General features: G+C 47.1%; 1 protein-coding gene across 1 annotated transcript; it reads right to left on the minus strand.

Moving 5' to 3' along the window:
• Window positions 1-25,729, minus strand: CLIC4 (chloride intracellular channel 4). Its single transcript, XM_066204560.1, has 6 exons — window positions 25,574-25,729; window positions 11,780-11,889; window positions 7,046-7,171; window positions 6,167-6,273; window positions 4,785-4,966; window positions 1-4,045 (listed from the first exon to the last, which is right to left on the minus strand). The coding sequence occupies exons 1-6, from the start codon at window positions 25,643-25,645 to the stop codon at window positions 3,881-3,883; spliced, it is 762 nt and encodes a 253-aa protein (XP_066060657.1). The 5' UTR covers window positions 25,646-25,729; the 3' UTR covers window positions 1-3,880.
• Between the last annotated feature and the right edge of the window lie 556 nt (window positions 25,730-26,285).

Below are 26,285 nucleotides of genomic sequence, written 5' to 3' on the forward strand. Positions count from 1 at the left end.
TTGGTAGTGAAAATATAATTTTATTTAACAATAGCTGCCAGCAGTATACTGGTATATCTGTAAAAGATGTTCCAGAAAGTGAAAGACATAAGCAAACTACAACAAATTGTATCAACTCTTCAAGTATTTCTGCCAACCACGCTCCAACCCTTGATGTCCCGTCTGGGGAGTCTCCATCCATCCCCTCCTCCTGCTCCCACCCCCCTCCAGAAACAAAACACAAGAGTTGGTGGCACAATGAGGCAGATGGAGCATTTCTCACTTGGGTTACAGCCTTCTCCTGAAAAGAAAACCAAAATACAATTCTCTGGATGCGTTCAGCTGGTTCTGAGTGGCAAAGGCAGCAGAGTTGGCTGCACTTCACCACTTTTTGTTCTGCACCCAGATAGGCATCGGTGGGTTTGGCTCCAGCAGCTCCCATTTATTCCTGTCTGCGCTCCTTTGATACCAAATGCTAATTTGCTGCTTTAGCATAAAAATTTGATTACATCTCTCTCTCTCTCTCTCTCCTTATCACGGAGCTGCACGCAGCTCTCGATCGGTTTGGACATGCCCGGTGTGGAGAAAAGAGGGATTTTATGGGAAAATGCAAAGCCAAAAGCTGGGACTGCCCGTGTGGGGCATGCAGGGATGGCCAGGGAAGCTGTGGAGGGGATGGAATTGCTCCACAAATCCCACACACCTCCTGTTCAGCAGGCAGCCTTTCCACAGCAGGGATCTCTTCAAGAAGGAAAGCTTAGTTAAGGGGAAAAACGAAAATAAGAATGCACCTAGGATAATCAGTTCTCCCACACACAAAGCCAGGGTGCAGGTGATGGGTTTTCCCGTTGTGTTCAGGAAATACACCAGTCACCTGTTTTAATGCGAATTTAAGCATATTTCAGCTTGAGAATAAAGTAAGTTATTCAGCATGCTAATACATGCAACCAACTTGCAAACTGGAATGCCTACTTGAAAGGGCAACTGCTGTTTTTAAATTGGAGAAGGGGCTAGAAGCAGCATTTTAAATTTAAACAGGGGGTAGATTAATTGCTGTTTGATGAAATTAAAAATGCATTTAAAGATCAGATTGTAAACAAGTTGACAGAAGTCAAGAATTTACATAGTTATGAAAGGGCTTTCTTTAATTAGTGCGGAGCTGGTGATTGGGGCCAGATGAAAGTGCTCTGCCCACACCAGACGCTGCCTTTCCCCCGTTCTCTGCAGGGATCACCTACGGAGCTGGGAGCTGCTCCTCTCCGCCAGATTCCTGCTCCCTGCCCCAGCCAGGAGGGGCTGGGCAGCTCCTGCCACAACAAAACTGCAGCAGGAAGCCCGAGAGCCAGCCAGGACAGCTGCCAGTGCCAGGCTGGAATTGCTGCTCCCAGGGAACGGCTCCGCTGAGCGCAGATAAGGAACCCACTGGTCACAGACAGAGCCCGAGCTCTGTTTACGAGCTCTCAGACACAATTCAGCCCCTGAGCGAGGAGGAGGATGGTCTGGAGGCTGCCTGAGCAGCAGAGGGGATGGATTATCTCCACAAGAAGCCGGAGCTGGTGTTGCAGGAGGTGGGGGTTTGCTTGGGGGGAACTCCAGGGATAATTCCCTGGGAACGGGAGCACAGCCTGACTCCTACAACCCCATCAACACAACTTCCAAGGGCCATCCTGACCTATTTCTGACGGGAGAGCTAAAAACTTCACCAAGATATGCCCACGAGCATGTGCCTCCTGCAGCTCTGTGAACTCCACCACGGCAAAGAGCACCAAACCAAGGAGGGCTGGCTTTGGGGTGTGTTTTTTTTTCACCCCGTGTTGTCATTAAAAATGCTGTTATTTAAATTTCAAAAGTCATTCCTTTTTCTAGATGTCACGTTGTAGCAGAGACTGAAGCCCTACAGAGGATTCTTCTGGCTGAGGAACTTTATTCAGGAGGGGAAGGTGACATCAGAATACAGTAATTATTTCAGGGCTACAGTTCAGGTTCTCCTAACCAGGTCCCTCCCCAGGATTTCCCCTCCGTGCCCAAACATTCCTGTAACAAACCAGAACAGGGCTGAAGTGCATCTAGGAGAGTTGCCTTTGAAAGAGCTGTGGCAGGATTGCTAAGTGCCTTTACATCGGAATTCTAGCTCTAGGAAGGCAAGGCAAGGCACCACAAGCCAGGTACACAAACACGGATCTGGTTCTCTGCCTCTTTTATGTCCAGCTAACTCCGTGGGTACATAAAGTAGCAAAAGCAGGATGCTTAGAAAAGTCAGGCTGGTTCTCACAAAGCCAGTGCTTACCAAAAAAAAAAAAAAAAAAAAAAAGAAAAAAGAAAAAAAAAAATTAGTGTATAAAAGTGTTTATGTGAGCATTTCCACGTTATTGCAGAATGTTAAATATTCCAAGGACAACCTAGCAGGAATAGCACTTCCCAGCTTCTAAAATCAGTTAAATATAAAAGTATCTTTACAAAAAAATAGGCATATAAGTCTAGAATTCTTTGGAGTTGTTTATGATGGTCTTTTAAAAATAACCTAGCAGTTTATTTCGTGCATCAAAACCATTAATTTTAAACGAGAAAACTATTCCCTGGCTTAGAAACATTTGAAAAATTGCTTTTAAAAAAATTGTAGTGCTATTCCTCAGTGTAGCTGTAAAAAGATTTCAGTATAGTAGTGCAATGATTATGAGTATGCAAAACTGCAGTCCAGGTGCACAGAAACAACTGGGGTCACTTCAATGGAAAGGACTGGATCCCACCACCATTTCTTTACAAAATTCCCAAATTTCCTCTCAGGAAAAAAAAAACCAACAAAACTCTACTATCATTTAAGGCAAATGTTCACTTTAAAGGTCACTTTAGCTTTCTTCAGGGAAGAAAGGGCATTAATTAAAAAGTTCCCATTTCATGGCTCTCAGTCCATTTTGCATCACTAATCATTGCACTGCTATTCCCCACCCAGAGTTAGGACACTACAGTTTCCATGGATTTGGGCTATGACAGAACAGATTTTTACGTAAAAATCACCAAAAAGACCTATACAAAACAAAAAAAGGCTCTTAACTACCAAAAAGAAAGCCACTTGCAATTCTTAAGGAGAACAAGAGGGCAGCTTCCAACTCTGCTGTTTCCTGATGGTAAATCCTGACAACTACTTGTTTGCTGCGACTCAAAATTCAGACAATGCAGATTATTTAATGTCCTCAAGCCCTTGAAGACACAATAAACATCAGCTCTGAGCTTTGAGCTTCCTGCTCTCGAGCCTGGATTCAAACTTCCCCGATGCTGAGGTCATTCAAATCCAAGGTTCACACTGAGTCCATTCTCAACCATTCCTGTGACTTCAAATCCAAGAGATTAAAAAAAAAATACAACAAAACAAACCAACAAAACATGGCCAAATATTTTGCAAATGGCTCTTTTGGCTACTAAGTTCCCTTCTCTATGTAAATAGGATAGACAAGCAGGTACAGTTCAGTGTGTCACAGGGATGACAGGTGTGTTCAGGTCTTCTGGAAAAGCAATAAATCCCAAAATACATAAATATTCCTTGTACCATACAGTGAGACAGGATCCTAAACCAATTCCTGGACAAATCATGGACCAAAGGTTTACAGAGAACAGCAGCAGGGGCAAGACAACCCTTCACACTGAGGAATTCCAGAGTCACCCCAGCGCAACGGGAACGCGACTGCATCGATCATATTCGAGGGCTGTGAGAGGAGGGCAGGAAATGACAAGCCTGTAATTAAAGTCTGCAAACTTTTAGGTAATTACTGTACCTGGTCTATCCACCGTGACTTGGAGTAACTGCGAGTTCATGCACAAAACAATTGCTATGGGATATGAAAAGAGCAGTCTGTTAGAAGCGTTGTTATGGGATATGCAGGACGTCATCCTTTGCAAGTGCTGATTACTTGGTGAGTCTCTTGGCTACATCACTGTAAGCTATCTCAATCTCCTTGTCTCCAGGACAGGTGTTGGTGAACTCATCCCTGCTGTAAGCATTTGTCAGGTATCTCCAGATCCCCGTCATCTCCTTGGGAATCTCGAAGTTGCGGTATTTTTTGGCCACCACCTGGAACGAGAGAATTACGTTACGAATTTACATCCTTGACTTAAAACACTCTTCCAGCCCTCGTCGCTCTCTTGTGGAGTTATCCTGCCAACTTGGGACACTTGGAATGACTCCTGAAGTTTCCAGAGGCTGTTCCTGAGGGCTGCTCCTGCCTGGCTCCCTTTGGGGCTGTCCTCACCCGGGGAAACTCTTCTGCAGCCAGGTGGAAACTGAGCCTGTGGCTCCACCTGCAGTACAGAACTGACACGGAGCACTGCAGGCAGGGAGGGGAATCAAACCACACTGCTGTGGGCACGTCTGCACTCCTGTGGTTATCCCAGGCTGCCTCTTCCAAGATTCCACATTGGTTTTTTTAATGCAATCCCTTTTTTTTTTTTCCCCACTGTGTCGTTTACTTTGTTCTGGAGCAGTTTCCTCTACAGGAGTGAGCAGACACGCACTTCAGCCATCACCTGCTCTTCACCTTCCTCCTTCCTGTGAGCTCTGCAGCTCCCTGAGACCACGGGGTCAGTGAGGGAAAGGGGGTTTGGCTGCTGCCATTCCAACCCTCTGCTGCCCAACCAGCCCACAGCTTCACCCCTGCGCTCAACTCCTCTGCTCAGAGCCCTCGTGAACCGCTCAAACCCTGCACAATTCCAGGTGTCAGCAGTGCAGTTAAACTTTCAGACAGCTGAAACCAGCTGTGCTCAGGAATGCCACAAACCACAGAGATTTTCCCTGGAAAGCCCCCAGGTTTCACCTTGACGATGTGCAGTTTGGGCAGCAGGTTGCAGTCGGCCAAGGTCATCTCGTTGCCGTCCAGGAACTTGCGTGTGGAGACGGTGACGTCCTCCAGGCTGTTCTCATCGATCTCGTCGGGGAGAGGCGAGTTCAGGTACTCATCCAGCTTCTGCAGGGTTTTCAAGAGGCCACGTTCTAAGGCTGCGCAGGAAGGGATGATCCCAAAACAGATATTAAACCGAGACTGCCACCAGACCTGAAACACAAACCCCACGTCCCTGTGCTGCTCAGGAACACCGAAGGGTTTGCAAGCCTCGGTTCAGTTTTTGTGGCCACAGCACTGCGGGAGCTGCCTCTGTGCTCAGCAGCACACTGAAACTGGACCAGAATCTCTTTAAATATCCCACAAATGCAGGTTATTTAAAAGCTGGCTAATACGGGAGTGTGCACTAAATTAAAATACTGTAAGAGGTACTGTAAACCCCTGTCCACAAGAGTTTATTTTTGGTTTAAAAAGTGGCTTATGTCAGTTTCTTAAGACCGTGCCTAACTGGCTTAAACTGATTAGAATTAAGCTATGCTAGGGTTTATATACATTTAAACATAATCTGTTTAATGTCACATGCTCAGCAAACAACGCTGCCCAAACTCTATTGCAGGCTGGTGCTGGAATGGAGCAGGATGTGGGATGCAACAGCAGCTTCATGGAATGCAGCAGCAGAGGGCAGCACACCCCATAAAATCCCCCTCTATTTCCCAACTGTTTACAAATATTTTGCATCTCTCCCTTTGAAAGGCAGCAGAAAGGAATCCTGATTCCCCGAGTTTGGTTTTCCCCTCTAAGAACTTGGAGGATAAAATTGGTTTGTACTGAACTACTTAAAGGCCCGGCTGTGAGTTCTTTTTTTGATCCCTCGTGTGAAATCTCCTGTTTTCCCTCCACGCAGAAAGGTTTTAATCCTTTCATGGAAGTGACACAAACTAAGCTTAGCTCAGAACTCTGAATGGGAGCCCTCAGTCCTAGAGAGGTGAAAGAAGAGCAGAAAATGCACAGAAATCCAAGCACTGGGGCATGATGAAAACTCTGCCTGAAATTTGCTGCTGGATGTTGAAATATTTATCCTTCGTTCAGAGTTTTGAGTGGCTGCTGCACAGAGAGGACCCAGTGCCAGGGATATTCATGAACCATGCACTGAAATTCTGATTGAAGTTCTCTTTCAAACGTTGAAACCTTTGACATTACATTTAAGTAAGATTTTTACATTTAAGTAAGATTTTAATTCCTGAGACTCTCAAGTGTCTCATGCAGCTAAATCTGTCAGGGAGACCCTTCCCACAAAGCTGCTCTGAAAAACACAAGCCAGGGAAAGCAGGAGTGCACTGTGCCCCCCAGTGACCCACCTTCATTAGCTTCTGGTCTAGAGTTCTTGATAAATGCAGAAAATTTGGCAAATATATCCATTCCAGCAGTGTTGGATTCTGGATGCTTTGGTGAGAGTTTCAGGTACCTGCAAAGCAGCAAGGAGCAGATCTACAGCACATTTAGCAGAATGGTGCTCATTTATCTGTTAACTGGCACAAAATGGCACTTTGCTACTAATTTATGCTTTTCCAGGCTTGTAGCATCACACATGAAGGTTTTTAAACCCTCTCCAGAGGGATGCCAAAGCACATTTCTGCTTTGTGAATCAGAGATTTGGTACAAGCAGAGTGTCTGAGGCAGCCCAGGGGCAGAAGAATTAACCCAGTGCTGCCAAGGGGGCACATCACACACATCTGTAAGCAGAATACAAAGTTTTCCATCTCAATTGACACCAGAGAATTACGGACTCCACAATTTCTAACAAAACCCTGAGGTTTTGCCATGCTGAAAGGACAAAATGGTTCACTCTGTTAAAGGCAGGGTGTGGATCTGCCTGGAGCTGAAGAGCAGAAAGCCAAGAGTCTGGAGAAAGTTTGGACACATTAAAAGACATTCTCACCGCAGTTTAGGACTAAGGAGACTCATGTTCATTTGCATTATTTGGACACAAATGTGCCTGTCACCAAAAGGGAGAGTTTGGAAGTGCAGAAAGGATGACTGGGGTATACAGAGGATAATTTTAAAATAATCTCAAAGAGAATACAGTTTTTGATATAGAGCTGAGGGGAGGAAGGTGTGACAAGTAAGAACTTCCACGTCTTCAGTTAATTGATGCTGCAGAACATCTTAACTAGGGCAGAAATGCCCTGTGAGAACTGTGCCTATCTGAGGTGACAAATCATCACTTCAGCACTTACTTGGGTGGGGCCAGAACATCTTCCAGGAACTCTTCAATCTTGTTCACATCTGTTCTCACTTCCCCGTTGTAGGTGATGAAGGGTGGGTGAGTGCCTGGAGCCAGATTCTGAAGGTCTGCTGGTTTCCTGGGGTGAGATGCAAACACACGGAGAGTAAGCAGGGGACAAAATTGCATTGCTACAACCACAAAAGCACTGCTGAGGTTTTCACATCCTCAGTTTTAAACAGACACCACCAGTTTTCTTTCTGAAAAGTGAGTTTACAACTCAACATCTCGAATGCACCTGCTAACAATTAATTTACAACAGCTAAAAACAATTTCCTCCTACCCCTGGCTGTGTTTATTCTCAAATCAATCCGATGTTGAATTAGAAGAGGGATATCTATACACACACCACACACTCTCCCTCTTTCCCCAGCCCTACAGAACAGTTTATAAATAACATAATCTGTGCTAATCCTCCCCCCTCACACAGAGCTGCTCTGGAAAGAGGCAACTCTGATACAGCCCAGAGTATAAACCGTTTATTACGTGCCCAGGGAGTTTGGTTCCAGGCAGGCTGACAGATGCTTGAACGGTTAAAATGTTAAAATGAATGTTAAAAATGTTTAAAATCACCCTTCAGTTTCCCCCAGTGAAAAAAGGTGTTTACAAACAAGAGCAGCACACCTGGGAGAGGAATCCCCACATTAGGATTGGAGGTGAGAGAAACAGCAGAAAGTTGAAACACTCAGCCATTTCTAGCTCTATAGCTAACGTTGCCCTCAGGCAGAGCAGAGCAGCCTGGCCAGCACCTCCCTGAAATCTCTGCCAAGGTAAAGCTGCCCCTTGGTCCCTGTGTGGACAGAGCCAGACTGGACCATAACCCTGAAACCCTGAACTGGGGCTGGGCCGTGGCCACGTTCCTGAGGCAGCTGCAGGAATGCAGCAACTGGACTGACTGGAAATGAGCTGCAGCCCCAGAAATCCTCCTGGCAGCACCAGACAGGGAAACTCAGCATGCACAAAGCCAGTCCTGCAGGGCAGCATGAGAGAGCAGCTGGACTCTAAACTGAGCCCAGCTTACAAGTCTGGCTTGTTTTCCATTTATTACAAAATGAAGAACCCCTGCCAGAATTTCACGTCCTGCCCACTGCTGCCCCATTTCATAGAGCCAAAGTGTGCTTGCTTGTAAGGCTGAACGAGAAAAGTGATTTTCATACTTTAGAATATTCCACACCCTGCTTTAATCCAGGCGATGGAAACCTTATGAATGCAAGAATTTAACTCTTCTTCAATTTCTCACTGAGAGTTGCCACCACTCTCTCTCACTTTTAGGACTGAAAGTCTGTCATCGGGTAATGCTTTAAGTAGCTTAACACTTCATTTAAATACAGTTTTGTAACTCCCCACAATTACAGGAAGTCACGGTGGCTCCCTTCCAGTTCCCCATGTTGGCCAGATAAAATTCCTCAAAAGGAATGTTATTTTAAAAACAAACAAAGGGGCAAGACCACCGGATCTGCAGGAATATTATCAAAGGCAAAGCTTTAGTTCAAAAGCAGATCGTTCCACAGAACTAACCAAAAAAGTTTCCCAAAGAACCAGAGTGAGTCTCAGAGCACTTTATTCCTCCAGTCAGACCACCTGGATCTTTCAAGAGAAAGAGAAATGATGATCCCACAGCCCAGGCCCAAACATAATTTAGGGTTTGACTTCCAGTTTGCTGCTCCTGCCAAGGATTCTAAACAAGCCCTGTTTTAGCACACAGGAACAACCTTAAAAGGCTCCGAGTACAAATTCCCTCAACAGTCAAACAAGGAGGCAATTAATGTAAGAGACGTTTTACTTCAGAGATAAAGCCGGAGAGCTTAAAAAACAAACCAAACCCAAACAAAAAACCCTTGTGTAAGCACTCCAAATAACTCCGAGATGGTCTGTGCCTACCCCAAAGCTGTCCGGGGTTTGGGAGGCAGGGCCACATGGATTACCCCCAGAGTTAAGGAGGAAACACCCCAGGGCTGGGCCACAAACCACGATAGTAATTAGCACGCAAATTATTTCTTGCAGAGCAGACGAAATCCAGTCCCCAAAATGTAATACGTTACAAACGACACAAATGCTGCACTGAGGAGCTGAAGAGTAACACGGGGAAGGGTCAGCACTCAAACCCCAGGTCCTCGGCAGAATTTCACGCTGCTGAAGCTGGGCCCACCTCTGGGAGGTCTTTACTATTTAACTGTAATATTTCATGGGATTATTTCAGCTTTGCCTGTCCAAGGAACTGCAAGAAGTCCAAATGAAGGTGCTTCAAAGAGGATTTCAGCCCTCAGCTGAAGGCAAGCTGGCCCTGAGTGCTGCTCCAAGGCCAACAAACGGTTCGTGCACTGCAGCTCTGCTCTGGCCCCCAGAACAAGCCAGAGCTCTGAGCACTGAAATGCTGCTGCCCAGAAGGGAAGAATGAAGCCTCTGTGTGCCCCAAGAGAGGGAAGAAATGCCTGACTCCTTGCAGAGGGTGGGACTGCCCTCCTCCTTTGCCTATGTGCATATTTTGTGTGTTGAGAGCAGAGTTGAGGACTGCAGAATGTGCCTTTGTTAGCACGGGGCAGCCACGGAGGGGAAAACACAGGGCAGGGCCAGGCTCAGATTTTCCTGTGTCTCAAGTCCCTCACTTGTGAACTTCTGTACCCAACCACGACCTTTTCAGCCTCACAAACACACAGAGCTGGCCTTGCTGCTGTGCAGCACTCATCTGATGAGGCAGAGGCAAGCAAAGCCTTTCTTTCTGCTTTTGGCCAACAGAAGAAATCCAGTTGTTTAAAACAATTCCTGCTCTGCTCTTGGAGTTTGTGTCTACCAGGAACAAAGAGCAGAGCAGGTAATTGGCTTGAACAATGTGCTCATAAAAGCAGTTTCTTGTGGCAATATTGAGGCACCACCTAACATCTACAATCGTTCTGGTGGTGATAACAAGGGAAGGCAGCTCCATCCATAGCAAACATCTCCTCTGAGCACCCAGCTGGATGCGATGCTCTGCAAGCTGCACTGCTCTGCCCATGGGTATTGATCAATCCACAGCGTCCAAGTAGTATTTGTGGGCATTTAAATAAAGTCTAAAAGGAATTAAGTTTGTATCAATATCTATTCCAAGCTGAATTAGCTTCAGTGGTCCTTTTCTTCCTTTCCCAGAGAACCCCTTCAGTGCACAACACAAAGGTGGTTTATTTGACCTCTTCCCCTGCAGATCTTTAATTTTGCACTTATTTTGTGTTTCCCCCTCCTCAACAGAGTAAAAAAAAAAACTGAAAGAAAGCTTTCCTTGTGTAAGGAAGGTCAACTTTAAACATCTGCAACCAATTTATATGCTAAAAGTTAGTCTTACATCCCATTCCCCCCATCCAATTAACTCCAAGTTGCCAAGGGGACACAAAATAAAGCCAATTCATCAGGAATATTTGGCATTTTTATGATATCTTAAACTGGTTCAGCAGTAAAAAAGAAAACCTTCCAAGCCTAAAATATCCCTGTCCACCTCCTCCTCCTGCCCACCCCAGTAACAGCAAGAGGTTAAACAATCCCATCGTTAAAGGAAAAGGAAATCCCAAACTACCAAGAGCCCACAATTCTGCTCCTGAGTCTGCACAAACCACAGGCAGGGCTGGGTGGAAGATGTGACACATTTGGTTTATGGGGCTGGCTGGCTGCACCAATATTTGCAGGGAAATCCCACACTGGCCAGAACAGCTCTTTGAGCAGCTCCAAACGCACCCAGAGCTGACAAAAGCTGCTTTCTGCCCCTCACCACACGTGGAAGTCTTTAACGCACCTTGCCAGCACTGAAGCAGCAACTCCAGTGGTTTATAAAACCCAAACAAGTCACCTCCCTCAAAAAAAAAAAAAAATCACAAGAGGTGAAGCCCAGCGGGGTGATCTCTCCCTTCTATGCTGGATTCAGTGCAGAGCACTGTGTTTCTGTTGGCTTTGTTCCTGAAATTCAGGTTTGGAGGCACTGGCAGCCTCCCCTCTCTGCAGAGCTGTGACCAACAGAGTTTTCCATCAGTGCTGGGAAAACATGACTTCACACTCAAAGCAAACACAAGGCCCCTGCTGAATTTAGGACTTTCATAAAAAAAGAATGCCCAGCCTGGGGAAATTCAGACTCCTGGATTCACTTCTCAGTGCTTTTAACCACCAAGGGACTCATTTCATAGAGGAGCAGCTGCAATTTAGGCGACAGCTTCAGGACTTACCTGGCTGACACTGAACAAAGGCAGAAAATTCTACATTTTATTCCTGCCCATTTCATTTGGATTTACCCCAGGGCAGGCATTTTCATTATTACTGCAAAATAATCAAAATGATCTTAAAAATGTTAAGAAAAGGAGGAGGCTGCACATTGTCTGTGACAATTATCCATCGCTGGAGATCTGACCAGAGGGTGGTTGACTAAAAATACCCATCCCCACTTAGGGGATCTTGATGTGAAGTCAGTAAAGGAAGAGCCAATATTCAGTTATAAAAGACTTTGTGTGAGTTTTACAGAAGAGCATCACTGAACCAACCCGAGAGAACTTCCCAGACCCATCATCATTTTTGGTTAAACCAGCAATGATTGCACCATTTACATCCAGGTTGCCTCAGTCATTTATCAGCACTGGCTTTAATTTCAGAAAACCAGCCTGTGAGCCATAAAAGCTTTGTTCCACCAAGGGTGCTCAAGTCTTGCTGGTGCCATAAATCAAGTGTTTCTTACCTCTTGAGGTCCACTGTTGTGACACTGAACACGACCCCCTTGAGCCACAGGATCATGAAGAGTCTCTGGGAGAAGGGGCAGTTTCCTATGCTCTCACCATCACTGCCAGCCTGCAGGACAGAGCAGAGCATGAATGTGGGCATTAATCACAAACACTGCAACATCTCCACTTAAACACACGCTCAGTACAGCTGAAATCACCACACTGGTCAGGTTTTTCCTCGTCACGTCCTCTAGCTGCCCAAATGATGCACAGAGCAATATTCAAATGATGCACAGAACAATATTTCAGTTCTCTTTGACACTGACAATGCTGCAGCTGCCCCTGGCAGCTGAACACCCTCCTGTGAGCAGCCACACCTTCTGATGGCACCTCTCCAATGTCAGTGCTGCTCTTTGCTCTTGATTATTCTTTTTCTCTTTCTTCTCCAAGCCATGGCTAATTAATTGAAGTCATCTTCCAGTTGAGTGCTTCTATCTCTCCCTGTGCAGTGCTCCAGGGAGCCAACTGCAGCCAGGGACTGAGAATTGATTGTGCTGCAGGTGTTGTGAGGAAAGACATAACTGTGAGTACATAGAGACTTCACTGACAATTAAATAATATCCCAAAGCCACTTTTTACAGGCAATTTATCAGTCAGTCTTTGTCCTTGCACAACAAAAGCCCATCAGAAAGCAGCAGTGAGCTCCCCAGTGATAGCACACATCTCATCGTTGCTCTGACAATGAAGGATGCATTGCTGAGTTGGAAAATTTTAGGTTTTTACTGGGTTACAATGAGGCACTGGAAAGCTTTGTTATAAAATTCAATTCTCTGAGAACTGGTTCAGTGCTTAAAGCAGCCAAAGAGGTCAGATTATCCTGACATGTGCTTTAGAGTAGATGAGTTTCAATGGATTTTGCTTATTATTATTATTATTATTAGAGTCCTTCCAAGAGTGATTTTCATCAGTGCAATTCTCAAAGCCTGGCCAATTCTTTCATCATCACAGTGAGGAGAATTCAGAAAGACTTTGTGAGTTAAGAAGAATAACAGCAGGATTTTCAAAGGCCCAGGAAAATAGAAAGTTTTTCAGTGAACCTGTCTTACATTCAGAAAGCTGTTTTGGTTTTTGTAAAGTCATGGGGCCTTTGCAGATAAAGCTGAGTCCCTTTAACAGCTGTGGAGGATTTATAAATTAATTAGTGTTCTTACAGCTTATGGACTCATTTCTGCAAGTGTCCCTCCTGTCAGAGCTTCCAAAGACCTGGCTGTAGGTACAGAGACAGTTTCCTTCAAACCTTTATTAGTGTCATTAATGAAGACTTGAAAGAGGAAGGAAGTTGTTATTCTGCCGTAAATTACAAATTGCCCGCTTTATCTTTGCAGCAGGTTACTGTTCATGGATTGTCTTAAACTCTGCCATGTGTGTGCTCAGGAGACTCAGTTCTGGAAGTTTCCAGAAAAGGGATAACCAGAGGAATCTGTACCTGTGTGAGGAGCTCCGCTCCTGCCCCATCCCCACACTCCCACCAGCTCTGCACTCTCCATCCAGCAGCAGGGCTTGAGATGTTAATATTCAACCCATTTCTGTCCCTGCACACAGCAGGCTGGATTCCAGTTCCATCCCCGTGTTTACACTGGAACTGACACTTCCCACAGGTAAACTGGAGATTTCTACTCATCTGCTTCTTCTGTTGCCACGTGGCAGATCTGATCTACCTTTGGGGAAAAGGGATTGGAAAACACAACACTGCACCCCATCTAAGGAAAATGCGTGGTTTGTACTGCTCAGGGTAATTCATGCTTTGGAGCAGAAATAATTCTTTGATTCAGAACTGATCTGAGTCTTCAAACTTCAAGCAAAGCCTGAGTTACACTGAGTACAGCACAGGCTGAAATCCCCATCCCATTAAATCTGGCCCACTGGAATCCAAACCAAAGCTACTTTAAAATCAAAGAACTGCACAAAAAGTTGTTTAAAACTTCAGGCCTAGCACTGACCTGTGCCTTTTATCAAGGCCCATCCTCCTAAGCCAAAATCAAAGTGACCAAAAAAGGCCAAAAGGCTTTTACTCATCCCAAAACTTCCCTTCTCTCCCAACACAAGTGCAACACTCAAAGTGAACAACCAACCAACAGCATCTGCTTTAGTTGAAGTCAGGATTTTTGGATTATTTGAGCCAGAAGAGGGGATGAGAGCTGTGAACAAACCCTGATGCACTCCCAAAGCCCAAACGGAGCCCAGACTTTTCTGTCTGCAAACGTTTGTCCCACTTCTGCTCCAAAAAGCCCCAAGTTATTCTGAGCACATACTGGAAAAGGAATGCACTCAGGAGGCCAAGAAACTCTGGCTCAGTGCTCTGGAGCCAAGGAATTCTGCTCTGTAACTGTTTGCCCGAGAGGCCCATCCCGTGTCTGTGTTTGATGCACAGCTCTGGGCTCCCCCTCAATCCACGGATTCTCTCCCCAGGGTCACCACTTTGGTGGATGCTCCTGCAAGAGCCACTCCTGGCTCTGGTTTTCTCTGCTAGAACAGAGCTGTGCGGGCAGGGAACTCTAAACTTTACACGTCACAAGGATATTCTGAAATCTGGCACGATTTGTCGTGCAGGGGGTTAATCACAGAGTAATTGTCTTTGAATTCAGGCCATAAAGTTCCAGGATCTCTTCAGTGGCTAATCCTCATCACCATCAGAGCAAAGCAAATATTAAATGTTGGCTTCTTTGCACTAACCTCAGCATAGGTTATTTGTTATTGAACAAGGTTATAGTCATTCTATACTGGGAAGCTTTGGGGTTTTGTTTCAAATTCTTTTTAAAACCAGTCTGAAAATCTTTACTGCCAGTAATACTGGTGATACTACTAATGGCAAACTGCCTGTAATCAGGGCTAAATTCCAATTCTACCCTCTCCCACTGAAGGATATATATTCCAAAACCTCACCACATATCTAATGTCACTGAATTTCAGGTTTTCTATTGTAGGGATTAGGAGCAGACAGAGGAAACAAAAGTGCCACACCTCTCACACAGCGAGGAAACACGGAATTTTTCACTTGTGTGTTGCCCTCTACAGACTGAATTGAATTCAAAAAAACTTCTGAGAAGGTGGCCAAAAGGACTTTGCTAATTGTGAGACGTGGCACAGGCAGAGCAGAGCACACACCCACCAGAGCTCTGCTGGGTGAAAACAAATAAAGCTATTTTTAAAGAAACGTTCAATAAGAAAGGAAGTTCAGACAAGAATGGCAGAGTTACACAGAGCAGCTGCTCATTGAGAGCTCAGCCTGGTTTGTGAAGCCACAGTGGAACTCCTGGAACTGCCAGCGCCCTGGAGCTCAGCCCATGCAGGAGTGCAGCCCTTTGGAAAGGGAAAAACCCCAAAACTCGACTTGTCCCAGAGTCTGTCTGCAAGTCTGAGCTGAGCTCAGGAGCCACCTCCTCCCTTTCTCTTCCCCTGAGCAGTGACTTCATTCAAATGAGACCGTTTTTGAAAAAAAAAACCAAAAACCCCAGAGACTACAAGTAATCAGACATCTGTTTCAGTGGCTGAACAAGCCAAGGGAAGGGGAAAAAAAAATCCATTTAAATTGTGAAATGTTTGTCTTTAGAGCTGCATAAAAATTAACCTGAGACCTGACATGAGAACCTGCGTGGATTTACCTTAGCAAGGGAGTGCTGAAGTTTATTGCAAGACTAACAAAAAGCCAGACAGACAAAGAAGGATTAAAATGGCACCAAAACTTTCTTATATAGCACAGATCTGAGAATTCTACAAACCCTTGGTCCCAAAGATTTCTGCAAAGTTGTATTAATCAAATATTAACCAGTTAAAAGGAGCCCACTCCAAGTTTCCCAAAGTGGATCAAGTGACTGCAGAAAAACAATAAAGTCAAAGTGCATCTGCTGAGCAATGTAACACAGCTCAGCCTCTGCCTGCACAAATAAAACTAAAGGGCAGAACACCAGAAGAGCATTTCTTAATTTACCCAAAGCTCTCGAGGGGATGTCTCCCAGATCTGACATACCAGAAGTGGTAGAAGAGGTTTGGATGAAGAGGGACAAAGACATTTTAGAGGCTTCTCACAGAAGACTTTTCACCAAAGACAACTGCAGCACCAAGGAAATCCCCACTCCCCCAGGTGGGAAAGCTGCCAAGTCTAGAAGAATAAGGTCCCAGCCAATAAACAGATCAGGGGAAAATGAAACTCAATGAGAGAGTATGTTCAAATTCTGAACTCAGTGATTCTGAAGCATGTCTTGAGTTCTAACAGTGAAAAGCAAACCTGCTGAGAAAACTGCCTGAGCAACCCAGCAGGATGCAAAGCCATCGCAGATAACAATCAATTCTGCATGCTTAATGAGCAGTTAAGCTCATTCCAAAAGTGAGTAATTAATAATAATCCTTTAAGGATTACTGTTTTGGGAGGAAATGGTTTAAGGTGAACTAACAAAGCGATCCAAGTGAAAAAAAACCTGCAGCAATTCCAAGGTGTGAGCTAAAGGAACAGAGGATCCAGGAAGGAATGGTTTGATGGTCCACACATGAAAAGGCTCTGCCTGCACCAGCCCAAATCCTTGCACTTTCCCCTTGCCCAGCTGAGCAGACACAGTTCCCTGGTGCTGCCTGAGGCTGTTTTCAGATAAGGAGTAAAGAATTCCACCCGTGGAAGGAGTGACAGTAGTGGCTGTGACAAACTCTCCCCACAGTGCCACTATGCCAGCCGTCCCATGAGCTCAGGGATGCTCTGTGCACTCTGCAGACCAGAGCACACCTTCAAGGCTCCCAGTGGCTCCAGCATTGATGGACATTGACGTTTTCCTCTGATTCAAAGAGCAGAACAAGTGGCAAGCAGTGAGGCGCAGGGCTGGAAAAGCTTATCTGCTGCAGTGTTCCACTCCTTGTCACCTCCCAGGCCTGCCGTTTGAGAAGGGAGGTGGTTTGTGTTTTTAGGGGAGGAACAGGTCAGGGAGCAGGCCCTGACTAAATCCGGCTCAACCAGATTTAATCTGAGTGTCAGGGACACTTCTCCTGTCACCTCTGCCCGGCCAGGACAGGGACAGCCAGGGCACTGATGGACAGAACATTCCAGCACAGGGGAGGCACAAAAACGGGGCTGACATCCCTGCCACGATGAGCAGAACCAGGAAAGGTGGGAATTAGGGAGGAAAAACCAACGGCACATCCTGCCCAGGGTCCAGGAGATCAGAAGTGTCTTTTGAAAGGGGATTTTTAATTTGGTAACGCTGTGCAAAGGTAAACTCTCCAGTGACAACCACCACACCCTGCCCAGATTTAGCTCTACTGAACAACTTTGGCCATCACTGCTGCTTTGAACAGCCATTCCTTGGAGAAAACCACAGGGAAATGGAAAACAGAAAGCATCAGGTCAGTGCTCACACCTGCAATTCTGGGGGACAATTAACCTAAGATAATTAGTGTATATTTGTTACGTGCCGACTGACATTAACACACCCAGGGCACAAGCAGCCTGAGTTACCACTGCCTCCCATGACCCCTATCACCATCTGTAACCAACCCAAGTGCCACTTCAGCTGAAATTCCTTTATACTTCATAAAAACACTTCAAAATAATTAACTCAAGCCCCTGAGCTGACCTGAGATCTGGCTCTTTTGCAGGGAAAGGAATGTTTGTCAGCCCATCCACGCTGCCTCCTAAGCCATTACCTTTGTGATAAGTCCCCACCGTGTCACACACTGGGCTGCAACAGCCACTGACCATTTTAGGGTGATGTTATTTTTAGCCCCGTGATGCTGTTCCCAAGAAAATAATTAGCAGGTTGGTCCTGCAAACTCTGCTGCAACTCCTGCTCATTGCTGCCCAGTCCTCACTGAAAAGCTTCTGGAAATTGCTGTGGGATCCTCGTGATTTATGGAAGTAAATCCACAATTCAGCAGAATTTAATGAAGTGATTCTAGTCCTTTGGAGAGCAGGAATCATTCCATGCTCATCCTTGGGGAGAATCAGGCAGAGAGTCCCAAACCTGCTTTAAATACAAATCACCGTTTTCTTCAGTGAAGAAATCAGCCTAATGACAGGAACACAGAGCCCTGGGTTTATTGTGGACAGACTCAGGACACTTCCTGCCCTGGCACAGGAAAATCCAATTATTCCCTAATGGCACAGGCCTGGCATCTCTGCTGTGGCAATACCTTGAACGGAGAACTCGTGGTGAATAAACCCCGGAGTATCAGCAGGGCCACGCTGCCTAAAGTGTGCAGGGTAGCACCTTCACACAACGCTCTGCTAGGAAACTGTAAGCAGACAATTAACTCTGCAGCACCGAGGGCTTCTTTCACACCGCCTGAGAGCTGCCTTTGGGTCTCCAGCACACAAACCCAGCGCAGGAATTGGTCATGACAGTCATTCTCTCTCCCTGGACTTATTAAATTTGTTGAAGTACAGTGTGTGCCTTGGCCACAGCCCAATTTCCAAACCTCCCCCACCGAAATGAAGCATCAAAGTGAGAGGAAGGAACAGCAAACTCTGCCGTTTGGGGCTCAGAAGAACTGAGTCAAATCTGGCTCTGTGGCATTTCAGAGCTCCTCAAATTAAACTGTGCATCACTTCCGTGGGGCAGGAGCTGTTTGTGGTATTTATTTTATAACCTCATTTCCAGAGACATGAGCCAGGGGCTGGGCAGGTGAGCAGAGAGAACAACCCAGAGCTGCTCCAGCCTCACCCTGGGCTGCTCCTCCTCCTCCCTCCTCCTGGTCATTCCAGCCCGGCTGACTTGGACTGAGCCCTCCCAGGGGCAGCAAAGCCCAGAGGAGCTCCATGGCAAAATCCCAGCCCAAAAGGCACCAGCTGGGAGCTTCAAAGGCTGCTGAGACACAGGATGTGCAGCTAAAACCACAGAGCCTCCAGCCTGGGCTGTGAGCACCACAGGAGGAGGCGTCAGGGAAGACACAAAGTGCCCAAATTCTCAGCAGCCTCTCAAAAACCAGCAGTTCTGAACCTGTCCCCCTGCTAACAGCACAGCCAGAAGCTCTGGGGAGGAAAAACTGACACCAAAAGTGGGGCTGGAGTTTTGATTTCAGAATGGAGGGTTTGGGGAAGGCTTGGTCTCCCCCCAACACATCCCTGACTGGATTTCCCCCTCCCATGGGAGATGGGATCTGAGTTTCCCCTCTGGGACGTGTGTCCTTATCTCCCTGAGCTCCAGAGCGCCGTGTCTCACCTCATGCAGCACCCTGAAAGGCCACAGAAAGCTCCTTAGGCTTGCTTTGATTTTATTATTAGATAAAACCACATAAAAAAAAATAAGAAAAAAAAGAAAAAGCCTCTATTTCAGCAAAGCAGCTCTCCTAAGGACAGAGCCAAATTTATAAAGCTCCAAGAGAGCCAAAATCCTCTGAGGCCGGTCCAGTAGCAGTGACTGATGCCATTAGCTCTTCTCAGGAAAACACACAGATATGACTTCACCCCTGGATCACACGCCTATATTTAGTTTATACCGAATATGGAGATTCAGTGTGCAGAACTCAGTCATTTCCTTTCCTCGGGTGAGCTCCTTGCCCTTTGTCTGGCCAACAATACAAGGAATAAGTTCTGGGCTCTCAGAGAATTCCCACACAAAGATGTTTGTAATTAACAGTTTAGCTTATGTTTTTCACTTCAGCAGAGGCAAACACCCTAAAAATCCAGACTGTGCCACCAATGAATTTGACCTGAATTAAAAACCCCAAACTACTCAAAGCAAGTCTAAAAAAAATTAACTGTTAGGGGGGTTTTGGGGAGGTTTTAGGGAAAAATATTCTAAATAAAGGATTTAAAGCTCCTGAAGTCAAACCTCTACTGAAACTCCTGTGAAGACAATGTAACAATTTTGGGTTTGGGTGTTTTTACTGTTAAAATATGCACAAACTCCTGATGCCACAAGGGAGTACCTAGCATCTATTTTAAGACTAAAACCGTATTATTCCACACTGAAGAATATTCAGGGGAAAAAAAAAAAACCAAACCCAAACCTGATTAGGACAATAAGCTGTTTGTTATGGGTTATTTACCAAGAACTTTGAAGATAAAAATCAAATGAGATGGATAACAAATAGACATGTAACGTATTTTTCCATCATTTGCAACCAACCACCACCTTAATTAAATTTTGTTGTCTTAGACAAACTAAGTGCCTCCTCTGGCAGACAAAAACCACCTTGTTTTCTCCCACTCTGCCCAGTTCAGGCTTTACAGAGCTGCACTGCTCAGTTCACTGGGAAAAGAGAGAACATCTACCAAAACAAGGCAACAAATCCAATTACTGCCAAGTACAGTAAGCCAGTCTCAAAAATCCTTCTTGTGGATTTTTAAGTGCTATGTCCAGCCCAGCCAGAAGCTGGGACTGATGCAGGCATTGCAACAAAAGCTTGCAGGCCTTGTGTTTGTCACATCACAAGAAATGTTTCATTTAAACACAATCTGAGCACACACTGCTGAGAAAATAACTGAAATAACAGTCCAGGGCTTTTTTTTTTTTTTTTTTTCCCTTGTCCCTTTGAGCTAATGAACAGTTAAAAAAAAAAAATCAAACTTCAGAGTCCAACAGTCTCTTCCCAGGGTACAGAGCTTACTGTTGAGCTTGGAGTTCAAGGAATTCCCCAATTAGATCCTTCCAAACAGGGATTTCTGGAAGGGACAAGTCAGCCTTCAAAAATCCACCACCAACGACTTCTCTGCTCTCCCCACTCCAGGACAGGCAGGCTTGCTCCTGGAATAAAGAACTCTTTCCATGGGCAGGATGAGGTCAGGACAGGCAGGGAAGGAGCAGACAGTGCCAGGAGTCACCCCAGGCTGGGGGGGATGACGATCACCAACTCCTCAGTGTGCTAATCCTGTCCCAGGGCTGCCCACTCCGGATTAGCAGCGCCTCCCACCCACTCCCTGAGTGGATGGGAGGATTTCTGGTAGCTCCTTACTTCTCAATAACCAATATCTTTATGTCCACACGAGAGGATCTCGCTCTCTTTATCCATTTTCACAGGAATGGTGATGTTCACCCTGCCCTGCCCTGCTGGGTGAGCTCATCCCTGCACACTGCCCCTGCCCCAGACTGACACACACAACACAGGACAAGGTCTGGATCCTCAGGGCTCCTCTCCTTTTCCTTCCACGCCAATCCCTCAGTGCACACCCTGAGCAATCCCAGCTGGGAAAAGAGAGGACAGAGCTGTGTTTTGTAGCAGGAATGTGTCCATGGAGTGTGGCCCGCGGAGGGAGGGACTCACTGCCCAGCCCTCAGCTCTGGAGGGCCACCAGCTGAAATTTGGGAATTCACACAGCTCTTACATCCCTCTGAGGGGAAAGTGCCTGAGTGTTAAGACACATTTCAGCTGCAGAGTCAAACACAAGCTCTCCTGACAATCAGAGCTGTCTGCACGTTAATTATTGGGAAGGGGAGAAGGGATGCCAGGAACACAACCATTACCCAGAAGCAATTCCTGACTGAAGGAAAGCTAACTCAACTGTGTAATCCCTCTGGAAATTATTGCCGGCAGGTTTTAGGCTTACTTACCAATGATTCGCAAAAAAAATTTAATATTTACACTTGGGACCATCCCTGTACTTTTAAACAACTCCGTACCGAGAGCAGCAGCTCGTGTGTCACCAACCAGACTCAAATGAAAAAAAAGCTGAGGATGTTTCTGGCTGTGAGGACTTTCCCAGGCAGAATTTAAAGGAATTACAGTTTGCTGGGCAGAGAAGGAAAAGGCCTGATTTATCCCCACCGAGCACAGGACAGAACTAAATGCTTACACCTCAGTTTACAAAGGGCTCCTTTACAACACTCCCAAGAAACAGCCCTCACATGACATTTTGCTGTCTGCACCAAACACATATCAAAGACACGCTGAGGAGGTTCTCAGCTGCTGAGGTTACATCAAACCCTCCAAGGATGATCTGGTGCATAAGGAGGAGACTTATCTAATAAGATTATCAAGCAATAACCCTGCCAGGACTATCTCTGAGAAGCAGCATGTCTCCAGTCCTGTTATTTCCTTGTACTGATGTGCCTTTAAATTGTACAGCTACTTTGTGGGTGAAAAAAAAAAAAATAAAAACTGATGGCAGAGAAGCTCAGGGATGGTTTGTCCTAAACCAATGGACGGAGCTACAGGACTCCAGAGTGCCACAGCAGGGCTTATGTAAGGGAATGACACAGGGCGAGACAAAGGCAGACCTGAATCCACACAAATCCATCCCGTGGAGCTGCTGCAGGAGATGCCCACATCCCCTTCCTGCCCCGGCCAGCACTGCACTCAACAAACCAGAGCCCCAGGCAGGAAGACAAACGGTTCACCTGCCACATCTCCGCTTGGTTCAGACACACAAAACCAGAGACAAGCCTCTGCTACAATCACTGGGAGTGTTTCAGAGTGGGGTATTTATTAAATGTGAAATCACGGCTTTTTCCTTCGTACTGACAGGCAATTCAAGGGTAAACAGAGAGCAGACTCTATCTGATTTTCAACACAGGTGCCCCATTTCGCAATGACACCGCGTTTGAGCTGCCAGAAATCCAAAGTGTGATTAATTAGCAAGTACACACACGTTACCCAGAGGAGAGGGGAGCCTTTCCTCACTGGATCCTGGCATCTGCTCCAAGCCATGCCATGCCAGGAGAGATACACCGCTCTGAATTTCCCGTTTGTGGAGCCTGCTGTTTGTTCCCTTTAGCACTGAACTCGTTGACCCTCTGTGTCTTCACCTCGGTATTACCAGAGGATGCAATCACTGAGTGCCCTCCAGAAGGCCCAGGGCTGAGCTTTCAGCAGCTCCATCCTCACAGGACCTACACAGGCACTTCTGTAACTCTGCTGTGATTCCTACAGGTGACTGCCTCTGTTTGACCAAGTCGCTTCACCGCGTTTTTTTATTTACAATAAAATTCCACACACCATCAGCTAAAGCACAGCTATTTATTCCAAGTGACCTGTCTGAGCTGCACTGAAATCCCAGAGCTCAAGTTTCCCGGAGCACATCCACCCCGATGCAGCCTCCACTGCTCTGAAATGCCACTAGGGCACACAGAAATATTCCTGTTAGACAATGGAAGCCTCCCTCGTTAATAAAACATGGCACAGGCAGGGAAACGAAATGAAATCAGATACATGACTGGTTCTGTCCTAATCAGCTCTCAAGAGAAAAGGCTGGGAAAATATTTACGCTCGGTTCAGAAGAGAGCACAGGCAGCCCCCCCCAAAAAAGTGTTCCAAGTTTTGATTGTGACACCAAGAAACACATACACCACTGTGACAGATTTTCATACCAAAGTACCCTCTCTCGCAGAGCAGGGAAACACAAGTTACAGCAGATTGATACACTGTCCTGTGGAAGAAATCCTGTCAAGCTGCGGGTGACAACACCCAGCTAGAGGAGCCCCCGGCCGACCCATGTGTGCGCTCCTCCTATTCTCTTACCCATCACAGTTTAACAAGGCTCAAACCCCACGGTTTGGGCACAGAGCCAGACCCTTTCTCCTGCTTCACAGGTTTGTTTCTCAAGCTTTAATCCCCACCTTTGTTTCATCTCGAGTGTGGCTGCTGCAATCCTTTGTGCTCAGGTCATGCAGTCACCGCCCAGGGCTCCCAGCTCCAGTTTGGTCCAGGACTTTTCCCACTATCCCTGCCCGAAGAGCTTCCCTGGCTAACAGGGCACAGGTAGGTCCCAGCCACGGCCTGAAAAGTGATTATCTGTGTGGAGAAACTTCCAGGAGCTTCGGGGTTTTTTGTTCTAGATTGCACCCACAACCACGTGGAAAAACTGCAAGGCCCATTCACGGATGAAAAAAATAATCACTAAATTCCCAATTTAGTGCTCCTCTGGACAGACACAGTTGGTTCTCTTCAAAAAACACGTTCTGCTAGCAATTTCTGAAGTGAGCATCTAAATGAGCGAGAAAACAAGATTGTATTTACAAAAACACTGTCCTGATAATCCTCAAGAGCTTCAATAAAGTGTGGGGCAGGCAGCGACACCCAGGTGAAACAACTATTTTGGTCTGTCTGCTCTGAAGGATTTTACAGGAAATAACCTTTACCTGGTGAAGGCAGGCAAGAATAACTTCTTATTTTAACCTGAACTTTATCCTCAGGGCAGACAGTGCTCAGCACGCAGCAGTCATCCATAACAACGGGAAAAGGTTTCCTTGAGGGAAAAAAATCCTCACTGATAACCCCAAATTTAGCCTTCTTAAACCCACGCCAACAAAGACATTTCAACTGAAAAGGAGAGAAAAATTCCCTGATTTTCCCTCCTTTCATAGCATCTCACACCTTCACTGGGCCAATTCTGATTTAATCAGAATGAACACATCTCCCTCAAAACTATTTTTACAGCTTCTTCCATGCCACTCCTCATGCATAAAATATTCTCTTTAAACACACCCACAAAGCTGATTTCCCTCTGCCCCCAAATCGTTCTGCCATCAATCACTGCTTGAATTTGTTTAAAAAGACGAAAAATCAGCTGACGAACTTTAGGACAGATGAAGATAAATTGGCATCTCTTATTAAAGATCCACTGCTATAAATAATTCAAAGTCATGTGTAATTTAATTGCTGCAGTTGTAAATTCTAACCTCTACACTAAAAGCCTAAATATTCTGACCAAAATCAGGTCTGGAATCCGCCACCGCAATGCTCTCCCTGGCTTTTGTTACTGCCTCTTGATACTATTATGAAGAAGCACGAAAGGAAGGAAAATTCAACACTTTGAGAGTACCATATAAGAAATAAAATCTATATTTAACAACTTCTTTTCAAAGGTCTAGCTGAAAATCTTTACGTTTGTCACTGCTGCTTTTATACAAAGCAATTCCCAAGTTCCCAGAAGAAGGGATCTCTGATTTTTCTCACTGCAACTGGAAGAAACTTCATCTGAAGCACTGAAACACTTTCCTGCAGAGGCTTTCATTAAAGGACGTTTAAGCACAGAAAGAGAAGATCGCACGGAGTAATTGGTGTCACTTTTGATACGAACGAAAAGCAAGATGCTGCATCACCAGAGCCCCGGAGGATGCAAAATATTGCATCATACAGCAATAAATGAATGCAAAACGCGTGGAGATACCATACGGTATCTTTGCCAGATAAGGGCAGTACAACACATGCTCATTCTTCTAGTTTGGCTAAAAACCCGGCGTTACTTTACATATTCTCTCTCCCCGTCATAAAAAGTAGACTTTTGGGGCGGGGAGCGAGCGGTAACTCGTGCTCTTGGTGCCTTTTAGCCGCCCTGCTGCGCCGTGCCGGGCACACAATGCCGAGCCAGGGCGATCCTTTGTGCCGCCCGCTCCTTCCCTTGTGCCAGCGCAGCCCGCCGTGCTGCCCCGCGCCCGGACGGAGAATCTTCCAGCAAAACCTCACCCGGGCCTCACTTTTTTCGCCCCAAAAAGAAAAGAAAGAAAAAAAAAAAAAAAAGTGACTTTTCTGGCGCTATCGCCCGCTCCATCTGCGCGCTGTGAGTCACCGCGGCTCCCGCACTCTCCTCCCGGCGCCGGGCACACGCCCTGCGCTCCGCTGCTGTGCCCGCACGGCGCCGGGAGCCGCCCCGAGCGGAGCCCCCCGCGCCCGCGGGCTGCTCGGAGGGGCTGCCCAGGCCGTGGCGGGCCGGGAGCGGGCTCCGCGGGCAGCGGCCCGAGGGAGCCGTGAGGGGAGCCGGAGCCCCCGGGCGGGAGGGAGGAGCGGCGGGAGCGCCCAACGGTCGCGGCGCGCGCGCGCTCGGCGCCCAGACGGGACGAGACTCCCCCGCCACACCTCTCCCCCCCTGCAGCCTCCCCTCCCGGCCGTACCTTGACGAAGAGCTCGATGACGGGCTCCTTGTCGCTTTCCTTCAGCCCGTTGACCGGCACGGACAGCGCCATCGCTCTCGCTGCTGCAGCCCCTGCCCTGCCCCGCCTCGCCCGCCGCTGCCACAGCCGGGACGGCGACGCCGCTCCGCTCCCCTCACCCGCCCTGCGCGCGACTGAGGCCGGCCCCGCCCCGCGCCCGGAGCCCGCCGGGGCCGCGCGGGGGTGGGCGGGGCCCCGGCAGGGGGCAGGACAAGAGTGTAGGGGGCGTGGTTTGTGCAGAGGGGCGTGGCCGCTGCGAGGGGACAATGCCGAGCAGCGCTGAGGGGGTGTGGTCTCTGTGAGGGGGCGTGGCCGCCGTGAGGGGACAGTGCTGGGGGGGCGGCTCCGGCCATGGCGATCGCGGAGTCCCCTCAGGGATTTGGGGTCTCCACGGTCCCGTTCGTGGCCGCGGGGACGCTCCCGTGTCAGCCCCGGGCGTGAGACACCGCCCGCTGCCGGTGCCGTGCTCGGTGACAACGTTTGGGAGCGGCCTTGGCGGGGCCACAGCCCCGGGGAGGGGCTCGAGGTACGTGTGTCCCCGCTGTCTGCTCAGCCCGCCTCACCCTCAAGTGAAAAACTTAAAATCTAGAAAGTTCCCCCTCGTAGACCCGCCACACCAGAGCGGCACGAACGGCTCCTTTCCTGTCAGGGGGAAAAATCCATCCCAAGAGGC

This window comes from Chamaea fasciata, unplaced genomic scaffold (assembly GCF_029207755.1).
Source record: "Chamaea fasciata isolate MVZ Bird 193981 ecotype frontalis unplaced genomic scaffold, bChaFas1.0.hap1 SCAF_26, whole genome shotgun sequence".
NCBI classification, from domain to species: Eukaryota; Metazoa; Chordata; class Aves; order Passeriformes; family Sylviidae; genus Chamaea; species Chamaea fasciata.